General features: G+C 50.3%; 1 protein-coding gene across 3 annotated transcripts in view; it reads right to left on the bottom strand.

Moving 5' to 3' along the window:
* Positions 1-18,750, bottom strand: part of B4GALNT3 (beta-1,4-N-acetyl-galactosaminyltransferase 3) — a 102,908-nt gene that overhangs the window by 21,843 nt on the left and 62,315 nt on the right. For all 3 annotated transcript variants that reach the window (XR_008670259.2, XM_055357480.2, XM_019039246.4), the window contains exons 2-3: positions 7,738-7,841; positions 6,716-6,793 (exon numbers count right to left, since the gene is read on the bottom strand). Coding sequence is in view for 2 of the 3 variants with exons in the window: in XM_055357480.2 (XP_055213455.1) it covers positions 6,716-6,793; positions 7,738-7,841 (182 nt within the window). In the remaining variant the exon portion in view is untranslated. The remainder of the gene's footprint in view (positions 1-6,715; positions 6,794-7,737; positions 7,842-18,750) is intronic.

Raw genomic sequence — 18,750 nt, 5'->3', positions numbered from 1 at the left:
GAGAGGACAGGGAACTAGGAGGAGCCGGCTGGAGTTTCAGGAAAGACTTGCTCTCCTCCCCTCCCCGTCCCTGATCCTGAGGAGAGGAAAGCGCCACAGCTGTCTGCCGGTGAAACCTTATCTACCCAGTGGTCTCCATGCTTCTGGCTCCCCTTGGGAAGCAGCTGGGAGGCACTGCAGGAGTAAGCTGGGGCCCATCTGGGCTTCCCAGCGTCTTGGTCTCCCACAGCTCTCTGAGGCCTCCTAGACTCATTCTGAGCAAGCTGCTCCTGGGACAGCCTCGGGGCAGTGCCAGTTGGGTCGGAACCCCTTTCTCCTCTGCAGGACTGGGCTTGGAGGCCCCGAGCAGAGGGCTCCCTTCCCCAGAAAGGGGGAAGGCAAGAGCCAGCACTCTGAGTGGGTGGCAGGGCTGGAAATTTGAAAGGAGAGGGGAAGCGTGGGGACTTTGTGCCAATCATCCTGACAGTGGGCCTCGGATCACCCCATGTCCTCCCCTCCCCCAGGGCTTCTGTTCAGGTTGTGGGAGGTGGGGCCTGATGACTCCCTACCAGCAGCCTGCCCTGGCCTCCCCGCCATGCCCACCACATAGCAAAATCTGGGCTGCCCTTAGGAGCTCTGAGGGGACACCCAGATAAGAAGTGGCACAAGTTCTGCAAGAGATCTGTAGGAGGGAGGATGGGCAGGCGGGGAGAGGAGGGGGCAGGGAATAACTCCTCAACAGGAGTGCCCGAGGTCCCTGGTGTGGCTGGTGGGGTGGGCGCAGCCTCTGGGGAACACTGCCTCAACGCCGGATCCAGAAAGACACAGGAGAACCTGTCTCTCCCTGCCCTGCAGCAGTGTGGTGCTAATGGGGCATGCTGGCCTGGTCAATGCCAGGAATGTGGGCCTTGGGAAGCAGCCGTTACTCACAGAAACAGAAGTGGGAGACTGGAACGGATGGGAGAGGGAATGTGGGCTGGGTAGGTGGGTGACGGGTTAAGGCTTCAAGGAAGGAAAGAATGGGGACATTGTGCCACTTTGGGGGAAAATCCTCAAGTTCAGTTTATAAGACTCAGCTGTCTCCTCCAAAGGCTTCTTTCTGCCCCCTCCCTAGGAGATACAGATCCCAGGAGGGAGGGCAGTGGGGGAGGGCATGCCACCAGAGTAGCCTGTTGTGTTCAGCCTGGAGGCCAGAGGCCACGGGGGGACTGGGCAGGGAGAGGAGGGGCGAGGGAGGCATTGGCTGGCCGCTCCTGCCTCACCCTCAGGGCCTTTCTTGCCTGAGCAAAGGGATCATCAGATGATGCAGGCAGCCCCAGGCAGAGAGGCTGGGAGTGTGGGAAGAGGAGCTACCTGCACTAAGCCCAGGCCCTTATGCAGCACTAGGCTAGCCCTCAAACCATGCTTCCCCCCACTCTCAGGCTGTAGGTGGGGGTCTCTGAGGGGCCAGAGGGCACCCTCTTCCTCCCTGGGCCTGGGATGAGAACCACCCCGTCCCCCAAGGATTTGTGTCCCTCTGAGTCTTGGAGACTTTGTATCTGGCAGGGACGTGGGACTCCAGCACACCAGCCCTGCCCTCTGCCCACTCGCTCCATTGTCCAGCAGTGACTAAGGCCCAGGGAGGGGCACTGGTCACTCCAAGCGCCAGAGCATGTCTTTGGCCAATGGTGGTTTTGAAACTTCCAAAGTCAGAAGTGCTGGAGAAGATATCTGTTGGAACCCTCTCATTTTAAGGGTGAGGACATTGAAGCTCAGAGAGGTAAAATGACTCCCCAAGGACACACAGCAAGTAACCCTTGGGAGAGGGGAGGGCATCGTGCAGGGGTGTGGGTCACACAGGAATATCCACTGGCCCTGCCGGGCCCTCACTGGGCCGCAGCAGAGCCTCCAACTGGATCTCAGCTTCTCCCCCACACGGAGTCCTCACCGCTTCCAGAACTCTCGTTCTAAAGCTCGGATCTGACCAAGTCACTCTGCTGCTTAAAACCTCCGAAGCTGCCGGGCGCGGTGGCTCACGCCTGTAATCCCAGCACTTTGGGAGGCCAAGGCGGGTGGATCACGAGGTCAGGAGATCGAGACCATCCTGGCTAACACGGTGAAACCCCGCCTCTACTAAAAATACAAAAAATTAGCCGGGCGCAGTGGTGGGTGCCTGTAGTCCCAGCTACTCAGGAGGCTGAGGCAGGAGAATGGTGTGAACCCGGAAGGCGGAGGTTGCAGTGAGCCGAGATCCGACCACTGCACTCCATCCTGGGCGACAGAGCGAGACTCTGTCTCAAAAAAAAAGAAAAGAAAAAAAGAAAAAAAAAAACCTCTGAAGCTTCCCAGAAGGCTTCAGAACAGAGCCTCACCCAACACACGGAGTCTGACCTACCTTTTCCAGCCTCACCTCACACCACTCCCTGCCATATACCTTTGCTCCACCCACACCAAACCCGTCTTTGCCAAAATCGTCATGCTGTTTCCCTTCTCCACGCTTTCACAAATGCGATTTCCTGATTAGAAGGCCCACTCATTTCTTCCTTATGTGGCAAACTCCTGTTCATCCTTCAAAGCTCTTCTCAAATAGTTCTCTCCGAGGCCTTCTATGACGTCCCCAGGCAGAGGGAACAGCTCCCTCCCCTGTGTTCCCTGCACATCCTAATTATTTAAATGAACAAACGCTTGGAGGAGCTAAGCCCAGAACAGTATCTTCCTCCATTCCATAAGCACTGAGTGTCTGCACTGTACCCCTTAAAGAGGAAAGAGAGGCCGGTCCTCAAAGGAGGCAGACATGTAAACAAAAGGGTGTCACCTGCGCCAGGGGCTCTGGCAGAGGTACGAGGTTCAGAGGGGCACGAAGGCAGGCACCGTCAGCCTCCTCCTCCAGGAGCACGCGGAAGCCCATCGCAGGACGTGAGTGCTGACTGGTCCTCTGCTTCCGCTGTACCCTCTGCTACTCAACCAAACTCGCAAGACCAAGGGTACCTGGCTAGTGGTTCAGTTCTAACTCATGCGGCAGTGGGGCCTCCCCCGGAGGAACACAGCAGGGTGATCAGGTCACCGGTTCCTACACACCAGGAACTCCTCTGTCCTGTTCAGAGTTTCGAGGTACTCGATCTATTTTATTTTATTTTATTTTTAAGGTCAGGGTCTCACTCCGTCGCCCAGGCTGGAGTGCAGTGGCACAATCATGGTTCTCTGCAGCCTCAAACTCCTGGCCTCAAGCAATCCTTTTTCCTTAGCTGCCCAAGTAGCTGTAACTACAGGTACATGGCACTACACCTGGCTCATTTTTCTATTTAGTGGAAATGGGGTCTCCCTGTGCTGTCCAGGGTGGTCTCAAACTTCTGGCCTCAAGTGATCCTCTCGTCTTGGCCTCCCAAAGTGCTAGCATTACAGGTGTGAGCCACCACACCCAGCCTTGAATTGTACACTTTAAACGAAGTGTATGGGTGAAGTGTATGGTGTGTGAATTACAGTTCAATAAAGCTGTTTCTTTCTTTTATTTTTTTTAAAAAGGAAAGGCTGAGAACAGGAAGGAGTCTGTGTCACAGCTCTGTCCACAAAAGAGAGACACTGCCTTCTCAAAGCCTGTGTGAACAACCCACGAGAACTCTGATCTCACTTGCTTTGATCTGACTTTGTACTCACCAAATTTCTTTCTTGTAACTATTTTGGGTTTGGGGAGTGGCCTGGCTAGCAGACATAGCATTTTGGTGAATGGAGCAGTGTATTTACCAATACGTGAACAGATTGGCACTGGGGTTTGTTAATGAGTGTCTTGTGATCAGTGTTGGTGTGAACAAGTTTTGAAACAGTCACTCCATGAAACCCAGGCCCCTAGCCATCCAATCTGATCAGTCAGCCTCTGGTGCACCAAGTAAAACGTCTGAGGCTGCTGAGTCTCCAGAGTGACTTCTGGCCTCAGAGACCCTGGGCTGCCAGCCAAAGCCCGGGGCAGGGAAACAGTGAAAGAGGAGGCCATCGTCATCTTTCTCATCTCCTGCCCTTGCTCACCTTTAGCAGGGCCCTGCACTAACTCTGTGACCCTGAGCTGACCTCTCTGAGCCATTATCTGGAAGAGGGATAACAGAACAACCTGACAGCTCCTGGACAGTAGTAGATGCTCAATAAATGACGTGTATTATTAACCTGGGAACTTCCTGCTGGCCAAGGACAGGCAAGGGGATGGGAACAGAAGTCCCCAGAATGTGGCGAGACCGCAAGGCTGGGCTGGAAGCCAGCTGGCACCATGATGCAGCTGTGTGACTGCTGTGTGGTTTGGCCTCTCCAGGACCTTCCTTCCTTATTCTCCTCATTGATAAAATAAGAGGATTGGATCAGTGAACCCCTGAACATCCATGAAGACTGTAATGAAGATTTTGTAAGCTATTTTTAATATTTAAAAATGGAAATCAGTCATTTACCACCAAAAGGCCATACACACTTACTAAAATAGCCAATATTTCTTTTCTTTTTTTTTTTTTTTGAGATGGGGTTCTCAACTCTGTCACTCAGGCTGGAGGGCAGTGGCACAATCTCGGCTCACTGAAGCCTTAACTGCCTACACTCAAGCAATCCTCCCACCTCAGCCCCCCAAGTAGCTGGGACCACAGGCGTGCCTCACCACGGCTAGCTATTTTTTTTTATTATTTGTAGAGACAAGGTCTCGCCATGTTGCCCAGGCTGGTCTGGAACTCCTGGGCTCAAGCAATCCTCCCACCTTGGCTTCCCGAAGTTCTAGGATTCCAGGCTTGAGCCACCAAGCCCAGCCCAATTTTGATCACTATTTACTATTTGTTCACTGTTTTTGTTTCATTATATGTTTATACATATGGCCTTGATTGGCAAAAACAAGTGGATAAATTAATTATTAATAAATGCAGAATGTTATGGTGCCATAAGCTTTCAAAATAATTGGTTTATTAAGAAAAAGGATCCATGCTATCCTTAAAGGAGAGAAGGCTGGATCACCAGACCAAATGATCTGTAAAGCAAGATCTTTTCAAAGTACCATCTCCAGGTAGGGCGGGGCATAATTACCTGGTGATGTCATCCAGTGCAGGTGTGCCGGCATTGTAATCCATCCTCTCCCAGGGCTTTAAAAGGAGGTAGTTTCACAGTGTGGATAACTAACGTCACATTCAGTACAATACTGCCTCCTTCACTCCTGCCCCAGAGCAAGTGGGTGGATTGCAAATAAAACCACCCAGGCTGAAGAGCTCCATCTATGATAGGTATGGATGAAGACAATGAGCTAGCCAGTACTACCCAGCCAAGAAAAGTAATCTGTGTTCGCAGGGTCTTGAGACTAAAGACGCTGGGTTCTAAACAAGTTGTAAAATAGGAAACTCAAATTTAAAATTTTCATCCCCAAAGCACCGTGCTACTCGGATATCTTGACATAACGATTTATTTACTCAAGGTAATCTTGTGTATGTTAATTAACTTCCTTGAGCCTCAGTTTCTTCACCAAAGGAAAAAGAATCTGGGGCCAAGTATGGTGGTTCACGCCTGTAATCTCAGCACTTTGGGAGGCCAAGGCAGGAGGATTGCTTGAGGCCAGGAGTTTGAGGTCAGCCTGGGCAATATAGTGAGACCCTGTCTCTACAAAAATTTATTTTAAAAATTAGCCAGGCAACGGTGGTACACCCCCGTAGTCCTAGCTACTCAGAAGTTAAAGATGCAGTGAACTATGATTGTGTCACTGCACTCCGGCCTGGGAAACAAAGCAAGACCCTGTCTCTAAAAAATAAAAAACCAAAAGATGAAACACAATCTATCAAAGCCTGTAAAAATGAAAGATACTATGATGGTTCTGATAACTTTTATTCACATTTAACTGCTTCCTGTAAGTTTTCTAAAGCAGAGTTTCCCAGTGCATGTTCTTTAGAGCATCTCTATGGATCCTGGAGCACTAGTTTCAGAGAGTAAATAGGCATTTCATGGAAAAAAGCAATTCAGTTTGAGACATGCTGAGCTAAACCAAGTTAAACAGATGGCTGCAGAACTTCTCATACTCCTTCATATGCTAATGTACATTTCCAGGAAGGCAAGGTAGTATATTAAAGTTTTAAAAGCTTATTTAACAATGGACTCTTTTCTTCCTGGAATATCTTATGGGATTTAAGATAGTGGCCCAAGAAAGACAGTTTGGGATGCTTATCTTTAAGACTGGGGATTGGCATGGCCATGAAAGTCTTGTAGCTTTCCTGAGCCTTGTTTTTCCGCCTATAAAATGAGGATAATGATACTATTCCACAGGGTCGCAAAGCTGAGATGACATGATCCACAAAGCCTGCCACACAGGAGGCCTTTGGCAAATGTGATTGTTCCTTCTCTAAAGAGAGAAATTGAATCAACCTGGAATGCTTGGAGTGAAAAATTTTCATGAAATCACTAAACTGGGTGTAGTAATGCCCACCTGTAATCCCAGCTAGTCAGGAGGCTGAAGCTGGAGGATCGCTTGAGCCCAGAAGTTTGAGACTAGCCTGGCCGACATAGTGAGACCCCTTCTCTAAAAACAACAACAACAAAAAACTAACTGAATAAATAATTTAAAAAAATTTTTAATTCACTAGTAGAAACTTTTCTGTGATCTCTGGAATTATCCGTAAACATTATTTTTTAGCTCTCTCAAAGAGCAGGTACGGTAGAAAGTCCCTAGTAGAAAGTTTTCTGTGATCTCTGGAATTATCTGTAAACATTATTTTTTAGCTCTCTCAAAGGGCAGGTACAGTAGAAAGTCCCTCACCTCTGAGAGCCAGGGGACAGGCTTGTTCCACTTCAAGTAGCTGCTGTTACTGCTCACCCCTTGGTCAATGTCATGGTCCTAGGGGAAGAATGAAGAACGAAGTTGGTAGGAATATTAGGATGAGAAGCTACGGGCAGGACAGGAGGCACAGTGCCTGCTCCCAGGAGGTGTCGGCTCGGAGCACGCTGCCGTCTGTCATTCACACCATGTCCTGGGAATACATCTCCGTAGTTTCATCAGTGCCTACTCCTCGGGTTCCTTCACTTTTCTGAATTTTCTGTCCTCCCCATATGGGAAAGCAGTTTACCCTCTTTAGGTCAGGACCTCTTGAGGGCAAGGACCTCGGCTCCCTCTTCCTCCTTATCCCCCAGCTCTCTAGATTTGGGTTCCAACAAGTGGGAGCCCCTCAGGGACACCCCCAAACCCTCCCTAGCGTGCAGGTCCACAGGTTCAGTTTGGCGCTGGTCCAGCTCTAGGATCCATGTCTGTTCTAGGCTCAGCCTTGGGGCTCCTGAATGAATTAGTCCCCAGTTCTCTAATCTGCCTCCTTAGGGACCACTGGTTCAAGAAGCACTACAGGGAAATGCTCCACAAGTCTGTACTCCCAGCTACGGGCAGGGAGGGGTGTCCATCCACCTAGTCACCTCTGATCTCAGCAGCAAGCACAGCACAGCCCAGCCCTCACCCTAGTGAGACGCACCACATGCCATGGGTGATGGAGGTCACAGGCCCGGAGTGGTTCTGGCATGGGCAAACTGAACTAGGGGACAAGGGCAGACACCAGAAAACCAGGCCCAGTGGCAGCCCCAGTAAAAGTTTCCTTTTACTGGCTTTGAGGAGGCTGGATGGACATCTCTAAGGGTCAGCTAGGAGGTCCTGAGGCCAGACTAGGACTCTGGGGGCTGTTTATCCTCTGCCTCTCCTCCCAGAGTAGCAGAGGTTACCCTTAAGGCAACTGGGCAGAGCACCTGCGGACCTTTGTTAAGGCATCAGCAGGGACAATGGACTGGCTGGTCACCTACCTTGAGGCTCAGCCTCTGGGGATGGTAGAACTGGAGGTGTGGATCCACAGCTGGAATGTTCCTGCTGGCCAGAGCCTTGGCCAGTTCTCTCCAGCTGCCGTACCCTGTGGAAGGGGAAGAGAGGAGCCCTCAGGTCAGCGTAACCTGGAAACCTCATACACCTAAAAGATTTGGGAGGTTAATGGAGGGAACCGTCTTCCCTTCTCACCTCTCTTCAGAGGGTGGGTGGGAAGAGGGCTGGGCTGGGGGCAGGAGATAGCTGCAGACTGGCCAAGGCCCACAGGGCAGAGAGAGGAGATGAGCTTACATCCCATCAGCAGTCACTGCCTTCCAGAAACCAGAGAAGGAGCCAGTCCAGGTGAGCCTGGACCACGGGCCTCCCACTACCAGCTCGTTCTCCCCCGGCTGCCTCTGGAGGCCAATTTATCCCGAGAGCTGCTGTGGAGAGATGGTCGTGACAGGCACTCTTCCCTTCCTGCTCAGTTTCTGTGCCCTGAGCCCGGGGAACAGCAGGGGCTTACTAACGGGTGGGGACCCCCTACCATTGATCACTGGGTTGCTGGATAGAGCCAGAGCTGAGAGAGGCAGGAAAGAGTGGGCCTGGGATGTGATGTCTGTCAAACAAAGGTATAAACCACTGGAGATACAAGATCAGAGGCCCTGCTATTACTGGAGTCATCGGGAGGCTGCGTGTGGCTGATGCTGTCTGTACCCTGAAGGCTCTGGACCAGGTTGGCTTACACGCACCTGGGAAGGCAAAAAGCCAAACCATGGCGAGAGGGAGGGAGGGAACAGCAAACTGGGGGGTGCACGCACATTCACAACAAGTCAGGAGGCAACGGGCTGCACCAGGGTGAGGGCCGGGGAGAATCAGTCCGGCGGCCGGCCACTGCTGACACTCCCGAGGGCTGGGACTCCCATCTCAGAGGAGATTGCAGGGCTTTGGATAAGTGGAACCAAACCACTGTTAGTCACAAACCAGAACTGTAGACCATTGGAAGCGAAAGAGGCTTCTGAGATCACCTCGTCCTCCCTTCAAGTGAGGAAAATGGGACCCACACTGGTCAAATGGCTGATCAAGGCTCACTTAGCAAGTAGTGGCAAGGCTAAGACTAGGACCCCAGTGTGCCATGGATTTCCACTGAGCTCCCCTTTGCCTCAACAGCTTCACCACGATGTCCCCAGGATGCCGCGCTGGGCACTGCTTAGAAGGAATTAGCCTGACAGTCCCTGACCCCTGGGAGCCAAGAGTCGACAGTAGGCAGAAGTGTCACAGAGGAACCCCTATGTGAGCACCAGCAGAGACACAGACAGCCACGCAGACACAGAACACAGAGCACCACCCACGAATATGGGCTTCACCGAAGGTGGCCACCCACGCTATGCACGAGTGTTTCTGTAACAGGCCTGGGGAGGGGGTGGGATCAGGGGCTGCACGCTGAAATGCAGGTGTGGGGTGAGAGTGCTTTTCTTACATGATTATGCTTTGTGTGGGCCCTTTCATGCTTACTGAGTGTCCCACAGGTGTGATTTCATCCGAACCTTCTAAGAATCTCGTGAGAGGCCAGCTCCATGACCCCATTTCACAGATAGGGAAAGAGCGCTCCGAGTCTAAAGTCACAGAGCTGGTTGTTCTGCAGGCAGGATTAGAACAGAGAGCTCCCCTGTCTCACAGGCCCAGGTTTTCTCATTCTGCCCACATTTCTCCTGTAGTCACTTTCTGGCATAGACTTTGAGGAGTGCCGGCGCAGAGGCCTCAGCAGGGGATCTGTCTCTGGGTTTCTGCAGATGTTCACCCTCCACTCGTGTTATGGTTGCAGGGACTTCTGCAGCTTTATCCCTCTGCCATCAAGGTCTCTCCTGCTTCCAGGCTGGCCCAGCTGGCAGGAAGAGGTCTGGTGAGTTCAGGGCAGGGGTTTGTTCTGGGGAAGCAGGATGCTGGGGCCACTGAAGTGATGTGAAAATATGAGGAGTGAGGGAGAAAGAGAAAGAATGCTCCCAGACTATACCCTCCATTTCTGGATGAGCTCAGGGGAAAACTGCTTGTTCATCTGCTAATCCCAACCCAAACACATGATCTAAAGCAAGAGCTCATCCCTTCCCAGCCCCGAGGATCTGCTGGCTAGCAGTTGTGGGTTCAGGCGTGCCTGGGTGACACATGAATTACACTGTGGGGAGGAGGAGGATGGGCCCTGCCTTGCTCCTGCATCTGAATGACTGGGTCATCTTCATTCTTATGACTAAAAACTTCTTACTCAAGAGAAGCTTGTGGGGAAATACCCACGAAACGCTGCCTGCCCCATCAGTGGGAGTTACAGTGCGTCTCAGGTGCACATTCCTTCTCCAAGACGGGCTTCAGCTCAGCCAAAGTCCTTGACTGTTGGGAGTCACACCAAGGGGAGATGACTAACCCTCACAATGAACTAGCATTGTGGGTCTTCAGCTGCCCTTGTCCTGGCATCTGCTGGGAAGTGACAAGGACTCTCTCCTTGACCAAACCTTAGATGCTCCTCTGAACACTCTTTTTTACGAGACCTCATCCTTGGGCCCTGTCCTGGGCCTACCTAGTCCGGTTTTCAGCTAGAATTCTTCTAGGTCAGTTTAGCAGAACCCCCCGCCCCCTGACATCCGACCAAGCTTCTCATCTCCCACCCTCGCCTTTAGCAAGAGTCCCATTAGGCCAGTTCAGCAAGAATCCCTCCATTCTTGATGTCTCAGTCGTTTTCCAACCACTGACCCCTCAACTCTGCTGCCTGGCTATAAATCAGCAGTCATTGCTGCTGTATTCAGAGTTGAGCTCAGTCCTGTCCTGAAGCCTCTCTCCCGTGTTGCAGCAGTACTCGATAAAATCCATCTTCACGACCTGTAACTAGTGTGCAGTTCTATTTCTCTTTAACGGAAGGTAAGAGGCAGCTCTCTCGGTGACAAAAGACAAATCCATTTAGGGAGGCGAGTGGATTACAGGTAGGAAATTCAGTGAAGTTAAACCCAGTCAGGTCTTGCCCCTGGGTAACAGGTGAGTCTAGGTGGCTGTGAGATACCTAAAACTTGGGCTAGTCAACAGCCCAACCCTCATGGATTTAAGGAGTAGGAAAATTCCTTTGCAGTCCTCATGATAGAGCAGGAAGACAAGCAAGCCTTCTGAGTCAGAAAGATCTAATTGTGGCCTGGCGTGGTGGCTCATGTCTGGAATCCCAGCACTTGGGGAGGCCAAGGCAGCAGGATCACTTGAGCCCAGGAGTTTGAGACTAGCAACATATGGGCAACATAACAAGACCCCCCCCCTACCCTTTTTTTTAAAGAAAAATAATAAAAAATAAAGATCTAATTGTATATCTACCACTTATAAACTGTGACTGCTTGAACAATTTAACTTCTTTGGCCTTGGTTTCTTCATCTGAATGGTGGAAATAAAAACACCTGCCCCACAGGGACTGCTGTGAAGATTAAATTATGTGGGCCAGACCTAGCGTGGGGTCTTAGTACCCAATAAATGTTTTCTTCCTAAAAATTTCGAAGTTTGAGGTTTTGGATTTGGGAGTCGGAAGATATGAGTTTCAACTCCTTTAAAAAATACTCAGTATCTCTCTGACTCTTTCCCCTCTATGCTTCTTTTTTTCTTATTTTTCTTTTTTTAAGAGACAGGATCCCCCAGGCTGGAATGCAGTGGTACAATCATAGCTTACTGAAGCCTTGACCTCCTAAGCTCAAGAAATCCTCCCACCTTAGCCTCCTGAGTAGCTAGGACTACAGGTGCATGCCACCATAGTTGGTTAACTAAAAAAAAAATTTTAGAGATGGGGTCTTTCTATGTTGTCCAGGTTGGTCTTGAACTCCTGGGATCAAGTGATTCTCCCACTTCAGCCTCCCAAAGTGCTGGGATTACAGATGTGAGCCACCGTGCTCAGCCTTCTCCATGTTATTGACCAGAGTAGTAAGCAGTGGGCCAGCAGCGGCAGCATGGCAATAGGTAACACCCCCTCTTTGTTTCACAGTGTTGCTCTTTGCCCCCCACCCTCCCGCATCCCCCATAAATATTCACCAAGTGCGTCTCAGGTGTCAGGCGCTGTGCCGTGCATTGGGATATTTCCTCTGCCTGTATCCTTGCCTCTGTGTTAATCCTGCCAGTGGATAACCAGGCATTGCTTAGCCCCCCTGGGGGAATGTGGAGCTGAAAAATGTGCTGATTTAACTACTGACATTTGTCACTTACCCTCTGGTAAGCGAACTCCTCCTGCTCCTAGCCAGACCTCTTCTCCCAGAGCACCAGCTGCCAGGGCCTGTTTCTGCTACAACAGGTGTCACATTTGTGCCAGGAGACAGACACCCCAATCTCAGGTGACAGAGAAAGCACCACCGTGGGCCTCATATTCTGCCCTCATAAAGCTGGGCTATCAAATTCACCATCAGCCGGAGCTTTGCCAACATCCCTCCTCTGTGCAATGCAGACTCTTCAGAGGCCCGAAGATTACCATCTTCCTCATTGGTAAAAATAAGGCATGTATATATTCCCTTGTGCTTTTCTCTAAGACTCTCGCATATGTTATTTCATTAGCTCTTCTCAACCTCCCTGTTAGGTGTTGTCTTCTCCATTTTAGAGATGAAGAAACAGAAACAGAAAGGCAAAGTCATCCGCTCAAGGCCACACAGTGAACAGGATAATCCATGTCAAGGATTTATTACCCAGAACATAATAAGCCCTTAACACATGGCAGCTTGTTATTTGCATTATTAGTCATGATGCTGCAGATCTGGAACTCACAATTATTTCTCCTGACGCCTGGTGTGATTCATACCCAAGAGAAAGGAAGTCTCTCGCTACCCAGGCTGGCATTGGTGTTACAGATTCTGTGCTGGGACTGCAAGCCTGAGCCTCCCAACTCCACTCCAGGGCTAAAACCCTTTAAAGCACTTTCAACTTAGCAGGCAAAAAATTCAGACTAAGTTCTCATGTAAGTATAAATCCTAAACCCTGTTAATAAAGACCCAGGACTAACTAGCTGACCCATCACACGCCAGAGCCATGGCTCACGACAGGAAAATCTTCCCTAAATCAGCCTAAGACATAGCAATGCTCAAACTTCTGCCAATGCCCAACAGGGCATTTTACAAGGTACACGGCAGGATGTATTGCTTTTGCTCGTAAGTAGTTGTAATAATGGCAATATTCATAGCAGCTCACCTTTACCGAGCGCTCATTATATGCAAGGCACTATGCTAAGAGTTTTATTTCACTGAGTGAAAGTGCAGATAATGTGCCATGTGCACACACATCACTTCATGGTAAATGGCAAGGGAGCCCAATATATATCTCCAGAATCTGTTCCAATCATCTGCTGATCTACGCTGGGAGTAGTATCATCGGCCCCAAATGAGTTAGATTCACCTCACCCATCACTCCACATCTTACTGCTTGCTCGTGTGGAAACGAACGTTGCCCGCCTACAGATGTAACTGGGTGGAGACTGCTCAACCCAGCAGATGGCGCAAGTCCATCACAAGGGGGTAGACAGGGAGCTAAAGGGTTAACCCCAACCCCAACCAAAAGCAAGCTCCCTCTATCAGTAGGGAGCCTGGAGGCAACTCGTGAATGCCAACAGGAGAGGTGGGGCTGAGAGTAAGCCCGAGAAGGAAGGGGAAGCAGTGGGTGTGGGGGTGACACCTGCAGGCGGAGATGTAGAAAGGTCTTTCTGAAGCTCTTTTGGGGCAGGCCTCCATTAGAAAGGGCTTGTCCCTGGGCAAGGGTATGCAAGAGGGGAAGGACGGGCCCTACCAGGGCCCTAGGAAAGCAAGAGAGGAGAGGCCTGGGAGGGCTGGTTCCATGTACACCACCACATGCAAAGGACCTGAGGATCCAGGGTGAACGTAGATGATTGGCTAAGAAGCCCCGGGGTCTGTAGACAGAACTGTCACCAGACACTCAAACTGGAATGAGAAAAGGTGATGAAATCCAGAGGAGCTGAACAGAAACAGAGCCCTTCTCCCACTAGAGAGCAGGAGGTTGTCAAGGGAATGAACACGAGGCCATGACATCCAGGGCACAGTTCCGCAAATGCCAGGAACCAGCACTGAGTCCTGGGATGGAAAAGCAGGGGCTGTGGCTCTGTCCTTGGAGAGCATGTGGGACCAGTCACACGTCCTCAGCAGGACAAAGCTGCTAAGGCTAGAAGCCAGCAGGGCCTGAGCCCCGCCAGAAACCTGAAGTGGCACAGAGAGTCAGGGGTGAAGCCAGGGGCCTGCCACCTGGGAGGGAGTCCCTAAGGCAAACCCAATGCTCCAATGGCAGAGCCAGGCTGTGTGGCTAAACCTATCCTTTCTAGTACACGATGCGCCAGGGAACATGATGTGAGAAATTATTAGTAATGCAACAGTAACGGTTAACACTTACGTGTTAGGCATTTATATACACATACATATGCCTGTTATATGTATATTAAATGAAACATCGGGTGTTTAATATAATAAACCAGCTGGGTGCAGTGGCTCACACCTGTAATCTCAGCTACTCAGGAGGCTGAGGTGGGAGGATGGCTTGAGCCCAGAGGTTCGGGCTGTAGTGTGTCATGACTGCACATGTGAATTACCACTGAACTCCAGCCTGGGCCATATGATGAGACCCCGTCTCTAAAAAACATTCAAAAATTAAAAATTAATAGAATAAACCCGAAAAGAAGGCTTAGAGGTTAAAATTCTTGCCAAAAGTCACATAGGCAGTAGGTGACCGAGCCAGTATTTAAACCCAGGACAAAAACCTGTGTACCAAATTCCACTACTCTACATTGAACGTGCTTGAGATTTTGTGTCTGCCTCCACTATTGCCGTCTTATCACCCGGTGTCAGGTACCCACTGAGTCACCAGCTACCCCTGTTCCTCTATCCCCTCTCCAATGACCTCCTACTCACCCACCCACCCACACTTCACACACACACACACCCCCAGACCATTTCCTTATTCTCTCTCATTTGACTAACATCTCTCCATATAAGCCCCCAAAATGCAAGGGAGAGTGTGGAGACCCAACTCTATTGTCCCACGGTCCCAAACAGCTGGAGAATTGGACATGAGAGCATTTGAGTGTGAGCCTGCTCCCCTCTTCCTGGCTCCCAAGCTCTTCCTTCTCAACGTAAGCCACCCAGCTGTGTGTCTGCAAGCAGACACTGCCCCTGGCCCCATCTCATGCTCCCTCCCAGCACAGGTGTGCATGGTGGGGAGCAAGTGAGGAGCCGCAGAAAGGTGGAATCCTAAGGCCTCCCCGTTCCTCTAGATGAGCAGATGGATATGGGTGGGGCCATGATAAGTCTCTTCCCCGACGATACCCTGAGCCTGCTGATGCTCACGGCCAGGGCAGGCACCTGAAGAACAACCAGCTGTCCTTTCCCCCAGCTTCCTGCCAAGGTAGCATCTGAGCTACTGAAACGGCTGTGGCTGCAGGCAGGCTGAGGTTTGCGAGCTACAGGCACAAGGGACTGTACCTACTGCCCCACTGGGTGCCACCTAAGGGGGCCCGAGAGAGGGCATCTGAGCCCATGCCAGGTGTTTGCCTGGGCATTTCTGCCCTGCTGAGAGTGCTTCCTGCTCACCCAAACATCCCTGCTTGGCCCAAACATCCACATTAAAGTATAAAACCAGCCGGGTGTGGTGGCTCACGTCGGTAATCCCAGCACTTTAGCAGGTGGAGGGTGAAGGATTGCTCGAGTTCAAGAGTTCGAGACCAGCCTGGACAACATGGTGAAACCTCGTTTCTTTAAAAAAAAAAAAACAAAAAAAAAAAACTAGCTGGGCGTGGTGGTGCGCACCTGTGTTCCCAGCTACTCGGGAGGATTGAACCTAGGAGGTAGAGGCTGCAATGAGCCACAAGTGTACAACTGCACTCCAGCCTGGGTGACAGAGGGAGACTCTATCACAAAAACAAACAAACAAAAAACAAAAACACAAAGTCTAAAACCAAGGGGGCAGATAAGGAGAGGAGGTAGGAAGAGGGGGCAGACGCCCTTTCTATTCTGCTGTCGCTGCTCTGGGAATGTGCAGTCTGTCTGGACCCAGCCCAGCTCGGTAAATATCCATTTTCCAAGCCATGAATTTGATCAGCAGAGGCCACAGAAGGTTTAGCCAGGCCATGGGGTCCTTCTAAGATACCACCATTATCATCATCATCGCTACAAAACAAACACACACCTACAACATTTAAGGGCCCATTTAGTAGTAAGTGTTGTGACAATTACAGCGACAAACACAGTCCTGTGAAGGGGAATTTTGACTTAAGACCCTTGATACAATGGGGTGATTTAGGAAAATCTAGACGTAATAGGGTCCGGGACCTCTAAGACTGGCCGGAGCCCATGGACCTAGCGAAGGGCCACAGAGGTGCTTCCAGGATCCCTCAGGTCAGTACTGACTTTTCTGAACCCGCTAGGCTTGTCTTTTCCTATCTCCTTTCTGGCCTGGGACAGGGTAAGTTTCTGCATGCAGAGGGAAGATGTGGGGCAATCCTTTTCCTCCCTGGAGTCTTTCAAAGAGGAAGTTTAGTGGTGGTCAGGAGTAAGCGATTGGCAGGCTGAGAAAGAATGAGCAAATGAGTCAGTGAACCAACCATCAGCAGGCATTTACTGAGCACCTGTTGTGTGCTGTACTTAGTCCTCTGCTACCCGCTGTGATACATAGAAAAGCACCAATGGAGACATTCAGCTCCACCCTTCCCTAAGTGCAGTTAGGACGGGCGTCCATGGACTTGAGGATGCGCTCTGGCACACATACTCATGCCCACATGCAGGGCACACACAAGCCAGTTCTGCATTATGCAAACGAGCAGACACTCATTAGACATCAGGGCTAACCGGATGCTAATGACATGACATTGCTCAATAAGTTTCCATTTCTCAGGCCTGCAGGAACCTCAGGCAGAATGTTCTGCAAACGTTTACTGGGATTGGAAAACTGGTCTTCAGTGTCCTAAAGAGTCCAGGAAAAGCAACAGAGCTACAGGAAAATCCTGACTCTGTAAGATGGCAATGGAGTCGTTTCACAGAAACATCTCCAGAACTCACCTCAATGTTTACCATTGCCCACGGACGCTCTGAACGGTTTAGGGCCACAGTGGGACAGTAGCCCCATAGCTGCTCAAAAGCCTGTGCTCTTCCTCCTATTCCTTTCCAGGTGGAAGGAGGGAGCAGGAACTCTTCCCAGCTTGGCGGAAGTGACTCCGCCCTGACTTGAGGAGGGAGGCGGTTTCCATAGTTGGAGGGCCTTCAGGGACACACGCCTTACAGAAACAAAGAGAAGGAACCAGAATGAAAAAACTGAAGATTGGAAAAAGACTGGGAGAGGAGAAGAATACAGTCAGGAGTGTGGCTTTGGAAAGGAGAAAAGAGAGCATCACCTCGCCAGCAACGGAGACAGGAGGAGAGACATGGGAAATACTCGATGACAATTGTGTTACTGGCCGAGCGCAGTGGCTCACGCCTGTCATCCCAGCACTTTGGGAGGTCGAGGGGGGCGGATGACCTGAGGTCAGGAGTTCGAGACCAGCCTGACCAACATGGTGAAACCCCATCTCTGCTAAAAATACAAAAATTAGTGGGGTGTGGTGGCGCATACCTGTAATCCCAGCTACTCGGGAGGCTGAGGCAGGAGAACTGCTTGAACCCAGGAGGTGGAGATTGCAGTGAGCCGAGATCATGCCACTGCACTCCAGCCTGGGCGACAGAGTGAGACTCCGTCTCAACAACAACAAGTAAATAAATAAATAAATAAATAAATAATAAATAAATAAATAAATAAAATTGTGTTATTTATGAAGAGGCTAGACTTGTAGGCTGACTACAGTAAGATGTCAAAAGGGACCTGGGTGGGAAACAACACTGTTTACAAAGCCCTCCTCCATACATTAACCCACCACATGCATTTAACAGAGGACAAACACAACAGCTAACGAATGTGCGTTTGCGCAGGCCAGTCACCACGCTAAGCACTTGACGTAAATGGTCTCATTTAATCTTCCTAACAGTCCTTACGGTAGGTATTATTATTCCCATTTTACAGATGAGAAAACTGAGGTCCTGACTGGTAAGGAGAGTGCATATCTGCCCAAGAACTACAACATCTAGATAGTAGAACTGAGATTTAACTCGTTTGTTTTCTTTTCTTTTTTCTTTTTTTTTTTTTACATGTCTTAACAAGTATCTCACACAGACCCTTTTGTTTGTTGAATGCAAAAGCAATGGAATCCAAGGAAAGCAGAAAGAGGTATGGCCCTGAGGCCAAAAAAGTTTTCCAGGCCCACACAGGGACTGGGTTTGGGACCAGCAGCCAGGAGCCACGGCCACCCTGCCCTCTCCCCACCCGATGGCTCCTTCTGGAAAAACACACTCTTTTAAGGATCTTATTAAGCCCTTTCTCCTTTCTGCATCAGGCTTGAAAACAAATAAGGTACATTATCTGATCTGGAGGGCTGCCAGCTGCTAGATCTGCGAGGTCTGATGATTATAACTTGCCAAAGTCAAACTGAGGTTGTTGTAACCTGTCCTTGGTAGTGATAAATAGGACGGAGAAGGCATGTATGACAGTAACTTTGTTCTTCAAGAAAGGAATATGGGGATCTGCTTTCCTGCTCCCCATGAAACATCATTTTAATGGAACTTCAGGTTAGACCACAGCAGGGTGGAGGAATGGGTTGTATGGTTTAGTCAACCATTCCACCACGGATCAGTCTATCCGATGTGTGTTTGTTTTTGTTTTGTTTTTGAGATGGAGTCTCTCACTGTCGCCTGGGCTAGAGTGCAATGGCATGATCTTGGCTCACTGCAACCTCCACCTCCTGGATTCAAGCAATTCTCCTGCCTCAGTCTCCCAAGTAGCTGCGATTACAGGCGCCTGTCACCACACTCAGCTAATTTTTTGTGTTTTTAGTAGAGACGGGGTTTCACTATTTGGCCAGGCTGGTCTCGAACTCCTGACCTCGTGAGCCGCCTGTCTCAGCCTCCCAAAGTGCTGGGATTACAGGCGTGAGCCACTGC

The sequence above is a fragment of the Gorilla gorilla genome, chromosome 10 (genome assembly GCF_029281585.2).
Source record: "Gorilla gorilla gorilla isolate KB3781 chromosome 10, NHGRI_mGorGor1-v2.1_pri, whole genome shotgun sequence".
Taxonomy (NCBI): domain Eukaryota; kingdom Metazoa; phylum Chordata; class Mammalia; order Primates; family Hominidae; genus Gorilla; species Gorilla gorilla.
This window is presented reverse-complemented; position numbering and strand designations above follow the sequence as displayed.